The sequence below is a fragment of the Globicephala melas genome, chromosome 16, assembly GCF_963455315.2.
Source record: "Globicephala melas chromosome 16, mGloMel1.2, whole genome shotgun sequence".
NCBI classification, from domain to species: Eukaryota; Metazoa; Chordata; class Mammalia; order Artiodactyla; family Delphinidae; genus Globicephala; species Globicephala melas.
This window is the reverse complement of record NC_083329.1, coordinates 57,912,239-57,934,992: the sequence shown is the minus strand read 5'-3', so window position 1 is coordinate 57,934,992 and position 22,754 is coordinate 57,912,239. Positions and strand designations below refer to the sequence as shown.

Here is a 22,754-nt window from a genome sequence, read left to right as displayed (position 1 = left end):
TCAGATTGAGAAGTTGCTTACCTTCTAGAGAAACTGTATTAGGTATTAAATTTGATGAAAGGTATTCATATAAACACTCTACCTGCTGTCTTGCAAATGACTAGAAAAACACCACAGTTGAAATACATCACCTAGGATGATGAACACAAAACTGAAAATTTAATAAAAATAACTTTTACCATTATATTTAAAATTAGTCTTCTTCCCATATCTACAATCATTTATTCAGTGCCTTACAGTAAACTCATGCTTTCTTGCACTACTGCCCCAGCTTGCCTAAATAACTCATAAAAATGATGAGGGATGAACAATTCAAAAGCCTAGGAGTAACAGACTCTATCAGAAAGAACAGTGAAAAGTGATGGGGAGTTTTCTTTACCTTTGAAATGCTACATAGTTATAAGCCAAATTCTACCCTGAGTTAAGCCTTTAAGCCTTGGAGTAGCAGGTTGTAAAATTTTGTTACCTAAGTGGACACAACCAGAGCTCCTTCTTTTAATTTTTCAGAAGGTAGAGGAAGAAATTGGTTTTTCACAGTGTATTTCGATCTCTATTCTACATTGAAGTATTCAAAGACAGAGGAAAAAGAAACAATATAGATTTATGATTATAATGTATCATTCTGTGTTATATATGTGCATTTCAAAATCCCCACAATACAGTACTTTATTTTGTTCTATTCAGTTTTCTTAAGAATGACAACTATGTGAGGGAGCTCATTGTCATGGAAGCAGGGGCAGGGGTGCAGGATCTAGTAGGGCAGCCATACTTTGGCTTTAAGGCACTATTTCATCTGATTCCTTTGGTCAAAGGAACAGAAACCCATTTCATCTGGCTCAGAATAAGGAATTTTTTTTAAGGAAGCACATAAGCATTAAGGGAGACATTATAACACAGTGGTTAAGACAATGGGTCAAAAGACATGGATTTGAGTCCTTGTTCTGGCATTGTGTGACTATGGACAAGTTATTTGACATCTCTGAGCCTCAGTTTTCTCATCTATAAAAATGAGGATAAAATACCTATCTCATTTGGGTTACAGTAAAAGCTGAATGAAATAATGTTTATAAAGGAACAGTACCTGACACATAGTAAGGTTTCATATGTGTTACCTGTCATAAAAAGAATCTCAAGCAAGAACCAAAACTGGACAGGTTTTTACTGAGCGTGGAGCCAGATGATGGTTCTAGATTCCATCAGTTGTAGAGACCTCAACAGCAGATATTCATGGATCTTCACTCCATTGCTTACACATTAATGTCACTCAGCTGCATTGCATGTCTGCTTCTTCCTTCCTGGTCTTTCTGGTCCTTCTTTGCTTTCCATTCTGGCTCCTGAAAGAGAACAGTAGGTTAGCTCAATTCACTTTTTGTGCCATTCATAAATAGGATACTGGAAGAACATCTGGGGTCAGATGCCCTGGCCTTGGTCCAGTTAGCAGTAAGCGTTGATTTACATGCTCCAAATACATCAGCTGACCCCCTCAACAATGCTGGAGGTGAGGCGGTTTTTCTTAAAAGGGTAATGGATGGGTGGGCTCTGTACACATGTATGTTTGCATCCTTTGTCTTTGCCCTTTTTCTCATACTTAGAGTTCTGAAAATGTTCCCTACAGCATGATCCATCTATCACACAATACAGGGAACATCAAACAGCTTATATCTTAAGCTGGAAACCTAGGAATCATTCTTAATACCTTCCTTTCCTTCTGTCCAAACCTTCAGTGAGTTCTTTTGACTCAATTTTAAGGATATATCTCATATCTTATCTCAAATCCATCCATTTTTCTGCTTTTTCTTTTCTGCCACTTTAACTCAGGCCTGTTTTTTACTTACTACAGTAGCTTCCTAACTGAGCTCCATACTTTCAGTCTTTTTTGCATTCTATTCCATTTTCCTACAGAGTAGCCAAAGTACTCACTTGAAGGAGAAATCAAATTATTTCACTCCCCGGCTTACAACCCTTCAGTGGCTTCTAGTTGCACTTAGACTAAAAGTCTAAACTCCTATAGTGGCCTAAAAGAATCTATATGATCTGCTATCTCTGAATCTGTATTTCACGCCACTTTCACCTTTGCTTGCGTGCAGTGGCTATGCTGGTCTTCTTTAAGGCCTTAGACACTTTGCACGTGGAGTTCCCTTTGCCTAATGTGCTCTTCCATACTCTACATGGCTATGTCTTTCCCATCCTCAGTCTCAACTTAGAAGTGTTCTCTAACCATCCTATCTAACATGGGTCCCTTCACTATTCTGTACTGCTACACACAGTCATTTTCCTTAATAGGACGTAACATTCTCTGGAATTATCTTATTTACTTTTTTATTATCTTAATTACTAACTTATTACTTCTTTAAAAATCTCCCCCATTAAAATATAAGCTTCAAGGGAGCAGGGGCACTATGTGTCTTATTCTCCAGTGTATCCTCAGGACCCACCACAGTGCCTGGCATAGAGTAGATAGTAAATTTTCATTGTATGAATGAATAAGTCAATTAATCACATGCATAGGTAGCTACAGACAAACTTACCTCCTACCATCAGATAGAAACCATTCTAGTCAGTATATCTAAGAACTTGGTTATTGAGGGATTTTGTCAGAAAGGGAGTGAGTCAGGAAATAGCAAGTTAGGCCATACTTTCGTATCAGGTCACCTTGACTTAACATTAAACTATGCTAGAATGTATATGTGAATAATCCAGTGACAGACCGATCACAGCTACCTTTTCTTTACCGTTATTTAAAATGGAGGTAGATGTGGAGAGAACACATGTTAGGAAAGGAAGCAAGCAGCATTTAATATCTATTTCCCTTAATACCTGTAGTATGAATATGAAAACTGATTCTCAAGATCATAATCCTGAACATCAGGTCCTGTTGTTAATAGGCAATAGCATACAGGTCAGAGGCTCCTGGCAAGATTTCATAGAACGTGTTGAAGTTATCCACTAGATCTCTAGATTCGATTTGCCCAGTGGAATGTCCAGTGCCTCAAATAACAGCACCCTTGTCATGTCCTACCTAGAATCTTTACTGCTGTTTCTTACTGGGAGTGGGGTAAAATGTAGCCTCCTTCACAGGAAAAGCAGTGAGACTCTGGTGAAGAGCACGTGACATGAACTGAGCCTGGGACATACTCCATGTTTCATTTTCCACATAGTTTCCTAAGCTTTAAGCCACAGAATTGTTCTTAATTTTTTAAATTTCATCAGCACCCACATCAAATCACTATTTATTCCCCATCCTATCCTTATTATCTGTCACTCTAGAACAATGGTTCTCAAACTTGAGCATGCATCAGAATCACCTCAAGGACTAACACTATGTTTTATCCATCTTTGAATCCTTTGGTGTCTAGCACAGTACCTAGTGATGGTAGGCATTCAATAAATGTTGGTTGATTGAATAAATCAAAATACTTTTGATAGCGTTCTAGGTTTTTACTTTATTTTCATTTGCTTCTTATACAAGTTTGTATATGTATACAAGTGTCATAGTGGTAGTGGCATAAGTCTAGTAAATTGAGGATTCAGATTAGTCAACATTTTAGTTTATATCTTATTCTGTCTCTTAAAGTAGGCACAGGTAATAATAATAAAAATACAGGCTTTAAAAAAAACGTACAGGGCTTCCCTGGTGGCGCAGTGGTTGAGAATCTGCCTGCCAATGCAGGGGACACGGGTTCGAGGCCTGGTCTGGGAAGATCCCACATGCCGCGGAGCACCTAAGCCCATGTGCCACAACTACTGAGCCTGCGCTCCAGGACCTTGAGCCACAACTAATGAGCCTGCATGTCACAACTACTGAAGCCCGCGCACCTAGAGCCTGTGCTCCACAACAAGAGAAGTCACCACGATGAGAAGCCCGCGCACCACAACAGCCCCGTGAGCCACAATTACTGAACCTGCACGTCTGGAGCCTGTGCTCCGCAACAAGAGAGGCCGTGATAGTGAGAGGCCCGCGCACCGCGATGAGGAGTGGCCCCTACTTGTAGCAACTAGAGAAAGCCCTCACCAGAAACGAAGAGCCAACACAGCCATAAACAAACAAACAAATAAAGGCAAAATTCCTTTTAAAAAAAAAAAAGTACCGCCTTTAAACTTACTGTCTCATGTGCCGTGTGGCAGCATATATCTGGTAACCATTGGTTTAGAAGGTATAGCAGACCAGTCTAAGAGAGCCCGTAAAATCATCACTAAAGTGTAGATATCTAAGAAAGGTGGAGAATGAACAAAGAACTGAAAAATCAGATTGATCCAGAAATGACAGCAAATTTTTTACAGGGAAAAGGACAGGGAGAATATAGAATTCAACACTCTTAGTTACTGTAAAATATTATATCAGGTTTGCTTTAATTACATGGTAATGCCTCTGAGAACAAAGGTAATTACATGATAACTTATGTTACTACTCCCACATTATCTCTTAATAACTATGTAATTAACTTGTCACTACTGTACAGTGTGTAGTTCGATATTACTCTTGTATAAAGAACATTGATAAATTAAATGAATAAGTTGGGGTGGGATGAGGGATGAAGACAGTAGGGAAAGCATAGTATTATAGCAATCTGGAATGCAAATGGTTCATTAGATCATTGACCCAGTCCTCAAGGATCTGAACCAAAACCGTGAAGATTACCAAAAGTGTCTGAAGTGAATCATGTAGCTTTCTGAAGACAACAAACATAAAATATAGTAGGTTCACCAAGCAATGAAATAGATAAGTGAGTATGGGATATAAGGCGTATACTTTTATGTTTTGAGCGGTTTTTATTTTTAAGTATTAGGAATTTTTTTTAACACAAATATAGATCAATGGAACAGGATAGAAAGCCTAGAGATAAACCCATGCACATATGGTCACCTTATCTTTGATAAAGGAGGCAAGAATATACAGTGGAGAAAAGAAATCCTCTTGAATAAGTGGTGCTGGGAAAACTGCACAGCTACAGGTAAAAGAATGAAATTAGAACACTCCCTAACACTATACACAAAAATAAACTCAAAATGGATTAAAGACCTAAATGTAAGGCCAGACACTATCAAACTCTTAGAGGAAAACATAGGCAGAACACTCTATGACATAAATCACAGCAAGATCCTATTTGACCCACTTCCTAGAGAAATGGAAATGAAAACAAAAATAAACAAATGGGACCTAATGAAACTTAAAAGCTTTTGCACAGCAAAGGAAACCATAAACAAGACGAAAAGACAACTCTCAGAATGGGAGAAAATATTTGCTAACGAAGCAACTGACAAAGAATTAATCTCCAAAATATACAAGCAGCTCATGCAGCTCAGTATCAAAAAAACATACAACCCAATCCGAAAATGTGCAGAAGACCTAAATAGACATTTCTCCAAAGAAGATATACAGATTGCCAACAAACACATGAAAGGATGCTCAACATCACTAATCATTAGAGAAATGCAAATCCAAACTACAGTGAGATATCACCTCACACCGATCACAATGGCCATCATCAAAAAATCTACAAACAATAAATGCTGGAGAGGGTGTGGAGAAAAGGGAACCCTCTTGCACTGTTGGTGGGAATGTAAATTGATACGGCCACTATGGAGAACAGTATGGAGGTTCCTTAAAAAACTAAAAATAGAACTACCATACGACCCAGCAATCCCACTACTGGGCATATACCCTGAGAAAACCATAATTCAAAAAGAGTCATGTACCACAGTGTTCATTGCAGCTCTATTTACAATAGCCAGGACATGGAAGCAACCTAGGTGTCCATCAACAGATGAATGGATAAAGAAGATGTGGCACATATGTACAAGGGAATATTACTCAGCCATAAAAAGAAATGAAATTGAGTCATTTGTAGTGAGGTGGATGGACCTAGAGTCTGTCATACAGAGTGAAGTAAGTCAGAAAGAGAAAAACAAATACCGTATGCTAATACATATATATGGAATCTAAAAATTTTTTAAAATGGTTATGATGAACCTTGGGGCAGGACAGGAATAAAGACGCAGATGTAGAGAATGGACTTTAGGACACAGGGAGGGGGAAGGGTAAGCTGGGACGAAGTGAGAGAGTGGCATGGACATATATACACTACCAAATGTAAACCAGATAGCTAGTGGGAAGCAGCTGTATAGCACAGGGAGATCAGTTGGGTGCTTTGTGACCACCTAAAGGGGTGGGATAGGGAGAGTGGGAGGGAGATGCAAGAGGGAGGAGATATGGGGATATATGTATATGTATAACTGATTCACTTTGTTATAAAGCAGAAACTAACACACCATTGTAAAGCAATTACACTCCAATAAAGATGTTAAAAAATAGAAATTTAAAAATTAAAAAAAAAATTTTACAGAAAGAATTGTTTTTTTAATGGAAAAAACATTCTTTCACCCATATCGTTTAAGCAGCATCTTGAGTTCGTATGTGTGGCCTATAGGGTGAATATGTGCAACTCCAGGAACTCTTCATTCATTGCTGATAGGAATGCAAAGTGGTACAGCCACTTTGGAAAAGAGTTCAGCAGTTTCTTACAAAACACAGTTTTACCATATGATCCAGCAGTCATGCTCCTTGGTTGCCCAAATGAGTTGAAGACTTATGTCCACATAAAAACCTGCACACAAATGTTTATAGCACTCTTTTCTTAATTGACAAAACTTAGAAACAGCCAGGATATCCTTCAATAGATGACTGGATAAACAAACTGTGGTATATCCATACAATATTATTCAGTCATAAAAAGCAACAAGCTATCAAGCCATGAAAAGACACAGAGGAAACTCAAACAGCATGCTAAATGAAAGAATCCAATTTGAAAGGCCTACAAATTGTACAAATCCAACTATATGACATTCTGAAAAGGGAAAACTATGAAGACAGTAAAAATATCAGTGATTGTCAAGGGCTGAGGGGGGGGGTGAGAGGGATGAATAGGTAGAGTACAGGAGTTTTTTGAACAGTAAAGCTATTCTGTGTGGTGTTGTAATGGTGCATAACAAATCATTATACAGTTTCAAATCAAATAGAATGAATGACACCGAGTGAACCCTAACATAAACCATGGACTTTCATGAATCATTATTGGCTCATTAATTGTAGCAAGGTACCAAACAAATGCAAGATGTTGATGATAGGGGAAACTGAGGGATGAGAAGATGAGAGGGTATACAGGAACCCTGTACTTTCTGTTCAATTTTTCTATAAACCTAAAACTTCTCTGAAAAATAGTCTATTAATTTAAAAAACAAAAAAGGCCAAAATGGAAAAACCTTTCTTCCACCCACCTCATTTTACCAATATCTTCAGTTTGTGTGTGCCTTTTGTTTCCCAGCTTCATCAGTTACAGTGTTCTGAGATGCTAAGGCCAGTGTCCTATGGCCAGTGACTTCACCATTTTTACCAAAAAGCTTGTTTTATTGATATCACATAATGACCATGCTGTCCAAGTAGAGTGATCCTTTCTGCTTAATTCTGTGAGGAATTCTCCCAGAATCTCTGCTAAGGAAACATTGGTCCTTGAATTTCCATTTCAAATGATGCAGACTGGTTTATTTGGCATGTGCCTCCTAAAGATAAAGACTTCATGTGGGGAAGAAAGATTGTGCTAAGGTTCCCTCAAAAACTCTCTAAGATGCCTCCTCTAACACTGCCTGTGTTTCCCTAAGCCTAAGAGTACAGAAAGTAGTGAAGATCTTTAGTTTTGAGGAGTCTTTCTAAGAGTGACCAATTTCATTGTACTTAACACTGATGCTTATACTGATTTACTTTGCAGAAAGCTCTGTTCCCAAGTGGCTACAATTATTAATAAACTCTAAAAGCATGAGTGGAAAACTGTCAGAATAAAATATCACTTAGCTGAAATTCTTGAATGCGTTGTTCTTAACCTTTTATCTGAATAGCTAAATGTCTTCATGTTATTCTTTAAAATAATGTTTATTGGCTTTTTTTCTGATTATAAAGTAATATTGCTTATTATAGAATATTTAGGAAATAAACAGAAAATAAAAATCGTCTCTGAAATCTGGAAATGATAATAATTTTTCAGACACATAAGAATTTTGCTTTTTTACTGTTTTTAATAAACATGTTTCTAAAATGCATTGCAACGATTTGACCAAAGAGCAAAAATGGAAGAAAACACATGTAGGAATTTAATAAATTCAGGATGAGTACAGGAGTACTCTGTACTATCTTCGCAACTCTTTTTTAAATCTAAAATTATTTCAAAATAAAATGTTTAAAAATGATAGGAACAGGGAGGATTGCTTAAGATATGGTAGTGGAACAAAAATATAACTCTTTGGGAAAAATGGAGGTTGATCACATCCCAATTATCATACTCAATATCTAGATGGTGTAAAAAAGTTAAATGAGCATAAGTGAACTAAAAGAAAATATAAGGTAATATTTATTTGACCTCATGGTATGGAAGACCTTTCTCAGCCTAAATTCAGTGGAAAAAATATTAAAGAAAAGATAAATATATTGATGTAACAATAGAAATAAAAGGCAAATGACGGGAAGTATTCACAACGTATGTAGTAGACAAACTGGGAGAATATCTCTTACAAATCAGTAAAAGAAGAGAAATACCCCAATAGGAAAATAGGTAAAAGCTGTCATCAGACAGTTCATAAAAACAAGAAATGCAAATGGTCAGTAGGCATACAAACAAAAAAAGTTTTCAACCTCCCTAATATACAAATAACTGTACGTTAAAACAAGATTCTGCCTTTCGCTTTTCAAATTATCAAACAGAATTCTTTTATAGCAAGACTGCTGTTGGGTATATACATTAATAAGATTATTTTGAAAAGGAGTTTGGCAATGTGGATATAAAGCCTTAAAATTAATTACCCTTAAAGAAATTTATCCTAAGGAAATTAAAATTTTTAAATGTGCACAATGATAAATGTTATTAAAATGTTATAAAAATATTCACTACAGTGTTAATTATGGTAGAAAACAAAATTGGAAAAAAACTATCCAAAAATAGGATTAAGTAAATTATGCTACATCCACATTTAAAATGCATGGTCTCTAAGAATATTTAAAGGTATGGGAAAATGTTTCTAATCTACTTTTTATTGCAGAATTAACACCTGTAAGCAGTAGAAGATACAACAGCACAAAAAGTAGATACATATATATATCATAGAAGTAGTGTATTTATATATAATGAAAAGTAAACATTGCTCCTACCCCAGTCCACTAATTTCCCTCCATGAGGTAGCTTTGGTTGCTAGTTTCTGTTGAATCCACCCAGAAATATCCTGTGCTTGTGCAAGTTTGTATATGAATACATATTCCCAGTTTTCATCGAATGAAAGTATACTGGGCTTACTGTTCAATCTCTTGATTTTTCATTTACTCATATCTTGGAGGTTGTTTCTTAGCAGCACATGAAGATCTAACTCATTCTATCTAGTTAACTGCTTTCTGTTATTCCATTGCCTGGATTTAACTAGTCCTCTCTTCAAATTGTTGGAGTTTTTTAAAACATAAACCGTGTAACCATATTTGATGATAATCAGAAAAGCTAACTCATCCTTTTTACTGTGAATGTTGAATGAACAGTAATGGAGTCTACTGGGTTTTTAGTTCCAGCCACCATGAAAACTATTAGTGGAGGAACTATATGGAAAAGAAAAAAATGATCTGAAGACTTTGTTCATTTCCTTTTAAAATATCCCTAGCTCTTAAGTGTCTTCATTAAGGCTTTCATACCTACTGATGATATTTCTCAGTTCTCTGTAAATGACACTAGGAAAATTCTAAATGTTATATCTTTTCTACAGAAGCAACATGGAAGTTAGGAAATCACATTGCCTTTTGCCCGCACCAGCCATCCCACCTCTATGTGCTTTGAGGAAAAAACTAGCTTAGCACCTCAGCACAGTTTAAATTATGTCTCAGACCTCGTCTCCAACACTGGATTCAGTTATACTAAAATTGATCACTCTCTTTATTATTTTTTTAACATCTTTATTGGAGTATAATTGCTTTACAATGTTGTGTTAGTTTCTGCTATATAACAAAGTGAATCAGCTGTATGTACACATATATCCCCATATCCCCTCCCTCCCCCCATCCCTCTCCCACCCCTCTAGGTGGTCACAAAGCACCAAGCTGATCTCCCTGTGGGATGCAGCTGCTTCCCACTAGCTGTCTGTTTTACATTTGGTAGTGTATGTATGTCAGTGCTACTCTCTCATTTCGTCCCAGCTTACCCTTCCCCCTCCCCGTGTCCTCAAGTCCATTCTCTACATCGGCATCTTTATTCCTGTCCTGCCCTTAGGTTCTTCAGAACCAATTTTTTTTTTTTGTAGATTGCATATATATATGTTAGCATACAGTATTCATTTTTCTCTTTCTGACTTACTTCACTCTGTATGACAGACTCTAGGTCCATCCACCTCGCTACAAATAACTCAATTTAATTTCTTTTTCTGGCTGAGTAATATTCCATTGTATATATGTGCCACATCTTCTTTATCCATTCATCTGTCGATGGCCACTTAGATGTCCTGGCTATTGTAAATAGAGCTGCAGTGAACATTGTGGTACATGACTCTTCTTGAATTATGGTTTTCTCAGGGTATATGCCTAGTAGTAGGATTGCTGGGCCATATGGTAGTTCTGTTTTTAATTTTTTAAGGAACCTCCATGCTGTTCTCCATAGTGGCCGTATCAATTTACATTCCCACCAACAGTGCAGGAGGGTTCCCTTTTCTCCACACCCTCTCCAGCATTTATTGTTTGTAGATTTTTTGATGATGGCCATTCTGACTGGTGTGAGGTGATACCTCACTGTAGTTTGGATTTGCATTTCTCTAATGATTAGTGATGTTGAGCATCCTTTCATGTGTTTGTTGGCAACCTGTATATCTTCTTTGGAGAAATGTCTATTTAGGTCTTCTGCCATTTTTGGATTGGGTTGTTTGTTTTTTTGATATTGAGCTGCATGAGCTGCTTGTATATTTTGGAGATTAATTCTTTGTCAGTTGCTTCATTAGCAAATAATTTCTCCCATTCTGAGAGTTGTCTTTTCGTCTTGTTTATGGTTTCCTTTGCTGTGCAAAAGCTTTTAAGTTTCATTAGGTCCCATTTGTTTATTTTTGTTTTTATTTCCATTTCTCTAGGAGGTGGGTCAAATAGGATCTTGCTGTGATTTATGTCATAGAGTGTTCTGCCTATGTTTTCCTCTAAGAGTTTGATAGTGTCTGGCCTTACATTTAGGTCTTTAATCCATTTTGAGTTTATTTTTGTGTGTGGTGTCAGGGAGTGTTCTAATTTCATTCTTTTACATGTAGCTGTCCAGTTTTCCCAGCACCACTTATTGAAGAGGCTGTCTTTTCTCCATTGTATACTCTTGCCTCCTTTATCAAAGATAAGGTGACCATATGTGCGGATCACTCTCTTTAACATCAGTAAAAGAAAATTCCAAATGAAATTTACCAGAAGGTAATAAGCTGTACCAGTTGTTAATGGACAGAGGTTTATTCTGAGAGCTCTGGGTCTGTGATTGTTCTAGGATTCAAAGCCAGCTGATACTAGCCCTAGGAACCAAATTCAATGTCATTGAAGCCTTCACCTACCCTGTGCCTCAACAACTGGAGACCTAAGGTCCGTGACTTGGCCTAAATTTGGGGAAAGTCTGAGAGGCCCTGGGATAAGCCTATCTGTAAAAGGATCAGAGGGGAGTTAGAGGTCACAGAGAGAATGAACCAAAGTAAAAAGGTAACAACAATCGCCTCAGTATATGAGTTCTTGATTTGGAAAACTACTGATATTTCTTGTTCTCCAGTGTTATGCCTCCTGTTCCTCTTCTCATGGCTGTGCTGAAAGGCATATATGCAGAGCCTTACCCTTCATTTTCAACATGATGTACTGACAAGGACCGTAAGCTAATGGCCCCTAACAAGGAGCTTCTAAGGTGCTTTTTCATATTGAGTACACATGCCAAGTCAGTTATTTAAGATTTTACTTCTTGACTTCTTGTTAGGCCCAAAATCTTTAGTAAAAGGGTGCAAAATTCTTTTTTAAATTTATCTGCAAGCCGTATTTATCTGCTATAGTGTCTGCCAACCACACTTTTTATAATTCACCACATTCAGTGAATGAAATATGAATAAGCACTTTGTTTACTTACTGGCACAGAATTTGTATATATTAATAGCATATTGTCATTATTTGTATTTTTCCTACCTAAAAAATACTTTATTGGAATAATATTCTAAAAATGCAGAGAACTTTTAAAAATTGGTGGGGGGGCGGGCAGAGGAGACCAAAAATTCTATAGAAAAATAAGCAAAAGATCAGAATAAACAACTCACAGAAAGAGATTTGTTCTTTACACATATAAAAAGATGTTCAACCTCACCCATAGTAAGAAAAATGCAAATTAAAGTTACATTGAGATATTGTTTCTAACCCATCAGATTGGCAAAAATTCAGAAGCTTGGCAGTATACTCTCTTATTGAGGCTGTGGGGAAGCAGACACCCTCAAACATGACTCGTGGAAATGCAAAACAGTTCAACCCCAAAGAGGGGGAATTTGGAAATATCTAACAAAACTGCTTATATATTTACCCTTCAACCCAGAAAATTCTACTTGTAGAAATTTATCCCAAAGATAACACACACACACCCAACAACACAAAAATATGTATGCAAAATGTTATTCATTACAGAATTATTTATAATTTCAAAGCATTAGAAACTATGTGAACATTCACACATAGGAGATGGAGTGAATAAACTATGGTATATCCATACAATATGGTGCTATGCAGCTGTAAAAAAGAATGAGGAGAATCTCTATGTATAAATATGCAGTGATTTCCAGGTGGTGTTTTAAGTGAAAAAAGCCAAGTGCAAAAGGGCATGTATTCTATGCTACCCTCCTTTTGTGTAAGAAAGAAGAGGAAATAAGAAAATGCACATATATCTGCTTACCTTTACAAAAATAAACACAGGAAGACAAACCAGAAAACAGTGAAATTGGATACATACATTGGGGACGGGCACAGAGGGGCACAGTGTAAAAGGAAGTGACACTTCTCTGAGTATACTTTTTTTAGAGTTTTTACTTGGAAACATGTTAATATTCTACATATTTTTAAAGACACATTAAATTAACAAGGATGAAAGTAGGGAACGGAAACTGAAAGCAAACTGCCCAACATTTTTTTCAGTCTTAAGTAAAGTGAACCATTCTAAAGTAGAGTAAAAAAGAGAACCAATCTAAAGAGCAGACTGAACACAGTATTTGAGTACATTGGAGAACAGCAAACCAATTCCAAACTCTTTTTAGTAAATTTGGGTTTTTGTAGAATAAAGTGGTGAAGCAATTTTGAAGCTGTTTTAAGAGTTATTTCAAAACTGAGCCAATTGTGGATCAACTTATACTCCAATTAAAAAAAAACTAAAAAAAAAAAAAACTGAGCCAATAAATAAATGTGTTGATATTGTTGGGAGCTAGGGTTTTCACTATAGAAGAAAGTACAAAATCATGATAATGGAAGGGGGGAAGGTAAGAAAGAACTCTGTGGGGATGGACTGGAATTGGAAATATTGGTGTCAACTCAATTTCTAAAATAGTTCTGTGTATATATGTATATACATATGTACACATTTATGTGTGTAAGTATGTATATCTGTGCATTGTGTACCTGCATACTTCCTAGCTCAATTCACTGACAGAGTCCAAAAGCAAAGAATGCACTTACCACCCACACTTTGATCTCTAATACTATTCCACCCTGGTAGGAAATAGGTATCCTTGGAAAAATGGCTGATTCCAGGGCTGGGATAGGGTGGGTTTAAGAGCCCAGAACATAATGCCAGAAAGTAAGGAAGTGCTCAAAAATAGTGTGAGGGCAGGTCCAAGGACACCTGAGCCAACTTGAAGGTGCTCCTACTGGCAAAAAGTGGGGCATTTTGAGCACCAAATTAAAGGCTGTCATGAATTATAAACCATTGATTAAAAAACAAAAGTCTGGGCTTCCCTGGTGGCACAGTGGTTGAGACTCTGCCTGCCGATGCGGGGGATGCGGGTTCGTGCCCCGGTCCAGGAGGATCCCACATGCCGCGGAGCGGCTGGGCCCATGAGCTATGGCCGCTGAGCCTGCACGTCCGGAGCCTGTGCTCCGCAACGGGAGAGGCCACAACAGTAAGAGGCCCGCGTACCGCAAAAAAACAAACGAACAAAAACAAACAAACAAAAAAGTCTGTGCTCCTTATTGATAAATAAATAGATTAAAAATAATAAATGGGAGAAAAGGTAAGCTCTTGCGTATAGTAAAATGCCAGAAGCTGACTGGTAAATGTGAAAGGAGTGCTGGAGTTAGAAAATCATCACAGTTTAAGTTGCTTCCGTTAATAATCATGAGTGAATACTAAATCTGGGAGAAGGGATTGGGATTTTTGATGGGGAGTAGCATATTTGCATGGTATTAAACTGTCTACCAACAGGCTCCCTGTTAGATGCAAGGGAAATAGGACAACACCTTGATCAGGTGATCAAAATTGTCACCAATGAACAGCAGCTAGACATAATATGCTCTTAAATGTGTGATACCCTGAGAAGAATAACATAATTTTTCTAGTATTCTGGCCAGGAACGCATAGTCTGAATTAATCATGAGGAAATACCAAACAAACCAAAATGAGAATCACTCTATTAAATACAGAGTAGCGGAAGACTGTATTCTTTGTAAATGTCCTTCTCACAAAAGTCAAAGAAAGACTGAGGAAATGTTCAAGATAAAGGAGACTAAAAATATGACAAATCCTAGACTAAATTCTATCCTAGAAGGAAGAAAAATGCTATAAAGGACATTATTGGGTCATTGACAAAACTGGAATACGGACAGTCGATTAGATAACAGTATTCTAACAGCGTTACTGAAGTTGGTGACTATGGTTATGTAAGAGAATAGCCTTATTCTCAGGGAAGACACATAGATATATTTAAAGGTAAAGGGAGATGACAGATGCAACTTCCTCTCAAATAGTTAGGGGGAAAATTGTACAAAAAGAGAGCATGTGCACAGAAGGAACAAAATGTTGACAATAAGTGCATCCAGGTAAAGGATATGTGGGTACTATTTGCATTGTTTTTATTCCTACAAGTTTTCTCTGAATTTGAAGTTATTTCCAAATACAGTTTTTTAAAAGTACATTTTAGACCAGCTAATAATTAAAATCTAAACTTAAAAAATTATATTGCAAAACATTATGCTAAGTGAAATAAGCCAGACACAAAAGGCCACATATTGCATGATCCTACTCATGTGAAGTACCCAGAGTAGGCAAATTCATAGAAACAGGAAGAATAGCAGTTACCAGAGGCCAGGAGTAGGGGGAATGGAGAGTTTAATGAGTATAGTTTCTGTTGGAGGGATGAAAAAGTTCTGGAAATCGATAGAGGTGATGGTTACACAACATTGCAAAATGTACTTAATGCCATGAATTGTACACTTAAAAATGGTCAAAATGGTAATTTTTAGATTATGTATATTTTACACAATAAAAAATGTATCTTGGGAATGTTTAATTCCTATTATAAAAGGATTTCCTATGATTCTTATATAATATAAGGGAGCTTTAATATAAGCTCTCTTTATTTAAACTATTTTATACAACTTTTGAAGATTCACACCAGCTACTTTATGAAGGTTCCAGTTAAAACTGATTGTATAACTTCTGTAGTTCATCTCAGTTCGTTTTTTAAAATAGATTATTAAAGAACTGATATTCACCTGGGGCAAAGGTCTTAGCTTTTTTCTGCATCCAGGTTTTCCACTTGTCAAAGAAAATGTCTCTTCAGGGGACTTCAATCATCAGCTTGCTCTTCTCTTAGAAAGAGGATGCTGGTATTTAGGCTTCACAAAAATATTTCATAAACATAAGCTTTCTTTTCTCTCAAACATACCAGGAGGAATGAGGAAAACAGATGTTCCTTGTAAGTCTTCTGATAGACGTGTTTCCATTGTAAGCTGATCTGACTAAATTTGGCATCTGTTCCATTCACTGTGTGGGCTGAGCAGTTTAGTCTCACAGTTTGGCTGAAAGTTAATATCGACCTTTGACTGTTACCTGAAAACCCATTGATAAAATACTCTTACTAAACCTCTTGAGAGAGTGATTTCACTTTCTAAGCAAACGTCTTCAAAATACATCACTCCATTAACCAAATTAATTATTCTTTGGTTGGGCGTACTTATTTATTTTATTGGATACAGAGCATTCCCCAAATCTGACAGGGAGAAGCCTGTGTGGTCAGAATGGTAGAAGAGAAAGAACATAAATCTCTTATAATGCTCTCTACAGGTCACTACACCACAGCTTTTAAATTAACCTTCACCCCCCAGCTGCCCAGGGGCTATGGGAGGGCCTAAAAGTCTGGCTACGGAGCAGTTTCTCATTATCATCTGTTCTTCTGAGTATTTGAATACTGCTACAGCAGCTCGGGTTTTCCTAAGAGGGAAGTAGCCCCAGATTCTTCTGTTCTTGACTATCTTATTTATAACTACAACAATTTTTTATATAGTTTTATTGCAGTATAATTGACATACAGTAAACTGCACATGTTTAAAGTATACAGTTTTACAAATGTTGAATGATGTATACACCTATGAAACCATCCCCATGGACATATCTACTGCTTCCATGCTACTTGGATTGTTTTCCAGTTTCGGGCTATTCCAAGTAAAGATGCTCTGAACATTCATTTACAAATCGTGGTATGGAAAAATGCTTTCCTTTACCTTGGGTTAAATACCTAGAAATAGAAAAACTGAGTCATATAGTAGGTGTATGTTTAACTTTTTAAGGTGCAGATAAATGGTTTTCAAAAGGGGGCTTATCATTTTATAGTCTCACAATCAGTATATGAGAGTTTCAGTTGATCTGTACCCTTGTCAACACTTGGTTTGTCAGTCTTTTTAATTTTAGCCATTCTGGCGGGTGGGCAGTTGTATCTAATGGTGGCTTTAATTTGCGTTTCTCTAATGAATAATGATGTTGAACATCTTTTCATGTGCTTATTTGATATCTGTTTATCTTTGCTAAAGTGTTTGTTCAACACCGTTGCCCATTTTTTATTGGGTTGTTTCTTGTTATTGAAGTATAAAAATGTTTAATTTGGCAAAGTCAAAATTATTTTTTCTCTCATAAAAGTTTATACTTTTGGGCTTCCCTGGTGGTGCAGTGGTTGAGAGTCCGCCTACCGGGGCATGGGTTCATGCCCCGGTCGGGGAAGATCCCACATGCCACGGAGCGGCTGGGCCCGGGAGCCATGGCTGCTGAGCCTGCGTGTCTGGAGCCTGTGCTCCGCAACGGGAGAGGCCACAACAGTGAGAGGCCCACGTACCGCAAAAAAAAAAAAGAAAAGTTTATACTTTTTATGTCTTAAGAGATCTTTGGCAAGTCCAAAATCACTAAGATTTCCTCCTAAGTTTTCTTCTCAGAGTTTTATGGTTTTAGCTCTTACATTTAGACCTATGTTTCATTTCAAGTTAATTTTTGTGGTTGATGTGAGGAAGAGTAGAAGTGGGGGCTTTTGTTTTTGTTTTTTTTCCACATATGGCCATCCAGCTCTTCTGAGAACATTTGTTTAAAAGATTACCCTTTCTTCATTGAATTACTTAATACCTTTGTAAAAATCAATCGACCATATAGAAGTAGGTTTATTTCTGGACCGTCTATTCAGTTGCATTGATTTGTCTATCTTTATGCCATAATGTCTCAATTATTGTAGTTCTGTAATAAGTTTTTTAATCAAGTAGTCTTCTTTTCAAAGTTGTGTTTTGATTAGTCTAAGTTCTTTGCATTTCCACATAAATTGTAGAATCAGCTTGTCAGTTTCTGTTAGAAAAGTCTGCTAGAATTTTGGTTGATATTACATTGAATCAGTAGAGCTGATAACAATATTGAATCTTCTGATCTCTGCACACTTTATATCTATTCATTTACTTAGCTTTTTAAAATTTCTCTCAGCATTGTTGTTTTGTTTTCTCAGCACTGTTTTGTCATTTGCAGTGTAAATAAATGTCTTACCTTTTGTCATATTTAGCCCTAGGTATTTCACATATTTGATGGTATGGTGAATAGTATTTTTAATATCAATTTTGCTGGCATATACAATTGCTATATATACACATTACTAGTACAGAAATCCAATTGATTTTTGCATAGTGATTTTGTATCCTGCAGTTTTACTAAACTCACTTAGTAGCTCTAGTAACTTTTTTCTAGATTCCATAGGATTTTCTACATAGACCAGGATTTATCAGTCTCGGCATTATTGACATCATAGGATATTTAACAGCATCCCTGGGCTCTACCCACTAGTTGCCAGTAGCACCCTCTGCTGCAGGTTTGACAACCAAGAACGTCTCCAGACATTGGCAGTTTTGCCCCCCAGAGAACATTTGGCATTGTTGAGAACCGTAGACATAGACAGTCATGCCATCTGCAAATGAAGACAGTTTTACTTCATTTTCAGTCTTGATGCTTTTTCTTCTTTCTTCTGTTTGCCATATTGCACTGACTAGGGTCTCCAGTACAATGTTTAAGAACAAACTTTCTTTCCTTGTTCTCAATTCTAAGGGAAAAACATTCCATCATCCACCATTAAGAATGATATTAAATGCAAGTTTTTCACAAGTGCCCTTTATGAGGTTGAGGAAGTTCCCTTCTATTCCTAGTTTGCTGAAAGTTTTTTTTTAGAAACTGATCTTGGATTTTGTCAGATGCTTTTTCGGCATCTGTGAAGATGATCTTATGGTTTTCTTAGTTAGTGTGGTAGATTACATTGATTGGTTTTTGAATGTTAAATCAACCTTGTATTTCTGGGATAAATGCTGGCTGATTATGATTTATTATCTTTTTAAAAATATACTACTGGATTGGATTTGTAAAATATTTGCATCTTTTCTGATTTTGGTATCAGTAATGCTGGCCTCAAATAATGAGTTGTGAAGTATTCTCTCCTTTTCAGTTTTCTGAATAGTTTGTATAGCATTGACATTGTTTTTCTTCCTTAAATATTTGGTAGAACTCAACCAGTGACACCATCTGAACCTGGAATTTTCTTTATTTTTGTGCTTTTAATGTGCTTTTTAATTATAAAATCAAATATTTAATAGCTAGAAGGCTCTTCAGGTTATCTCTTTCTTCCTGAGTGAGCTTTGATAGTTTGTGTCTCTCTCCAGAAGTTTGTCCAGTTTAACTGGTCAGATCTATTGGCATAAAGTTGTTAATGTTTCCTTATTATCCTTTTAGCGTGTGTAGATGCTATAGTGATGTCATATCTCTTATTACCAATATTGGCAATTTATAGCTCCCCTCTTTTTTTCCTGATCAGTCTGTGTAGATGTTTAATTTTATCCTACTTTGACTCCCAATTCCATCTTCTCAAGTCAGTGAAGCTGTCAGGCTCTGCCTAGGCTGTCCTTCCATGTGTTGTGGCCTGGTAACTTTTGCAGTTTACCTCATTTGTTTCCCTTCTTTCATGGATCTTTTGTGGCTGACGTACAATATTTGAAAAACTTTGTTGCATGTGCTTTGTTTTTATTTTAAAGTTGTTTCTGGGCTTCCCTGGTGGCGCAGTGGTTGAGAGTCTGCCTGCCGATGCAGGGGACACGGGTTCGTGCCCCAGTCTGGGAAGATCCCACATGCCGCGGAGTGGCTGGGTCCGTGAGCCATGGCTGCTGAGCCTGTGCGTCCGGAGCCTGTGCTCCGCAACGGGAGAGGCCACAACAGTGAGAGACCCGGGTACTGCAAAAAAATAAATAAATAAAAAAGTTGTTTCAGGAAAAAGGGTAAATCTGGTTCCTTTTATTTCATGTTGGTCAGAAGCAGAAGGCCTGTTTCCTACCTTACCATATTTATTTTAATGTCAAGCCCGTCCATGGTGCTTGACTATAGAAATTATTTCGCTGTTACTTCTGGGAGTGAAAGAGATATAAGGTCATTCATAACTTTTCAACTCTCAAATTTGTTCTTGGAGAGATATCCAGATATTTTTGCCAAATAGCAATTTTCTAGGAATAACATCAATACAGAAGGAATCCAGAGAGATAGGCAGAGGCATAACTAATAATTTCTCAGCTGTAAAGACCCAATATAATATTATTTGGCCAGTATTTCTTACTTATAACCTTTTAATCTCAGAGTTAAAGTCTCCTTATCAAGGAAAGCATGATAGTTTAGGCTTAGAAAGACTAGGTTGACTTTGTGGTGAGTTGTCACATCCCGACTTGAGCTCTTTAAAAGAGCTCTTTCTTTAAAAGAAATATTAGGAAAGAACTCTCTAACCCTAGAGGTTTGACACTTCACTTTCAAGACTGAAAAAAGGCATAGGTATGTAGACCATTTTTCGTTCTGACCCATATGACATTTCTGATGCTGTTACACAATACTCATGTATTTCCCTTTTGTCTGTGTTCCAGGTTTTCTGTCTCAGCTGGTCTCTGACAAGCCCCTGACTGAATGCATCCGTGCTGGCCACTATGCAGCAAGTGTCATAATTAGGCGGACTGGCTGCACCTTTCCTGAGAAGCCAGACTTCCACTGATGAAAAAGCAGGAAACCGCAGCCCAGGAGTACAGACGCTGCCCTGATGGCTTCCTGAGAATTCCCATATTAATAAAGAAGAAAATTAAATGCTACCTTTCCTACTATAATAATGTTCATCTTAATTTAGAGGGTACAGTAGTACACACTAGAATCTTTATTCTCTCAGCAAGCTAAAATCGGAGGTTTATTTCCATAGTTTGATAGTGCCACTTAAATGTCAATTAAACAGGAATATAACATCTCAATAGAAATTTTGTTTCATTTTTATTACTTTGTAAATTCATGTGTACTTAGTAAAGTGATCATTTTTTTACATTTCTGCTTTGAATGCAGACGCAATTTAATATGATAGATTTTTTAAAGGAATTAAAGATAATATCAGTATATAAATCTTTAGCTTTTATACAAGTATATTGAATTCAGAAGTGTGTGTACACATATATACACACATATGTTCATATATGTACCACATATATACATGATAAATGGTTAAATAAGGTACAGAAATATTTATCTTGCCAAGTTATGCCAAGTAATTTCTTCAGTGTGTACTCAAACATGTAATAAACTTTGGATAATTAAATAATTTGCCAAAGTATAAGCTATATTACAATATTCAAGTCATAATCTTATATTTACTTATGGTACTCTGTAATTTGATACAAATAAAAACTTGTCATATGGGACTTTTTTTCTGTCTTTGCCCTGTGCTCTGCAAACTAAGGAAGAAAGATCATTGTTTAATCCTGGGTCCTGAAATAATGTCTGTTTTGTTGATGGAGACAGAAAGAACAACATAACACATTGAAAAATAACTTAGTATTAGAGACCAGTAAGCCACTGTTGTTTTGTTTTGTTTTGTTTTTGTTTTTGCGGTACTTGGGCCTCTCACTGTTGTGGCCTCTCCCATTGCAGAGCACAGGCTCCGGACGCGCAGGCTCAGCGGCCATGGCTCACGGGCCCAGCCGCTCCACAGCATGTGGGATCTTCCCGGACTGGGGCACGAACCCGTGTCCCCTGCATTGGCAGGCGGACTCTCAACCACTGCGCCACCAGGGAAGTCCCAAGCCACTGTTTTAAGGAAGACAAAATGGTGTAATAGAACCTCCAGGAAATTCCCTGGCAGTCCAGTGGTTAGAACTCCGTGCTTCCACTGCAGGGGGCACGGGTTCAATCCCTGGTCGGGGAACTAAGATCCCACATGCTGTGCAATGCGGCCAAAAAAAAAAAAAATCTCTAAAAAAAAAAAAGAACCTCTGGAGTCAGACCTAATTACCTTGATATGACCTTGGGCAAATTACTCAGCCTCTTTGAACTTCAACTTCCTTTCTATAAAATGGGATCATAACCCCTGTACAAGGTCATTGAGATAATTTGAGAGAGAATACTAAGTATAAACTGCTTGTTACAAGTCTAATAAGTACCTACTGTTGTTATCATTATGATTATTGTTGAAGAAAAAAAAAGATAGTTATAAACTGAATTCAAAGCATTCAGGTTTTTGTTTTGTTTGTGTTTAAGTAAACTTTTAGGTCTCCTATGCTTGTTTTATCTTTATCATTGTTGAGATATAATTCATATACCATAAAATTTTTCATTTTAAAGTATACAATACAGTGGGCTTTAGTATATTCACAAAGCTGTGCAGCTGTCACCAATATCTAAATCAAGAACACTTGCATCACCCCAAAAGGAAACCCAATTCTCCCCATTCTCTGGTAACCGCTAAACTATTTTCTGACTCTATAGATTTGCCTATTCTTGATATTCATAAAAATGGAGTCATGTGTTCTTTTGTGTCTTGCTTCTTTCACTTAGCATGTTTTCAAAGTTTGCCCACCCTAAGACATTTTCAGTACTTCTTTTTATTGTCAAATAATATTTCTTTAGATATACCATATTTTGTTTATCCATTCATGATGTACATTTCAGTTGTTAACACTTTTGGGCTATTATGAGTCATGCTTCTATTAACAATCACATACAGGTTTTTTATGTGGATGTATGTTTTCAGTTCTTTTAGGTATATACATAGGAGTAGAATTGCTGGATCACATGGTAACCGTACGCTTAACTTTTTGAGAAACTGCCAAACTTTTTTCCAAAGGGACTGCATCATCTTGCCTTCTCACTAACATGGTTTGAGGGTTTCAATTTTTTCACACCCTTGCCAAC

At 36.9% G+C, this 22,754-nt stretch overlaps 1 protein-coding gene across 4 annotated transcripts in view; it reads left to right on the top strand.

Annotated features, from left to right (window-relative positions):
• The window catches only part of ADK (adenosine kinase), a 486,162-nt gene extending 464,330 nt beyond the window's left edge, over positions 1–21,832 (top strand). For all 4 annotated transcript variants that reach the window (XM_030862678.2, XM_030862682.3, XM_060286438.2 and 1 more), the window contains one exon: positions 20,453–21,832. In XM_030862678.2, coding sequence (XP_030718538.1) covers positions 20,453–20,577 — 125 coding nt within the window. In that variant the 3' untranslated portion in view covers positions 20,578–21,832. The remainder of the gene's footprint in view (positions 1–20,452) is intronic.
• The last annotated feature ends 922 nt before the right edge of the window (positions 21,833–22,754 follow it).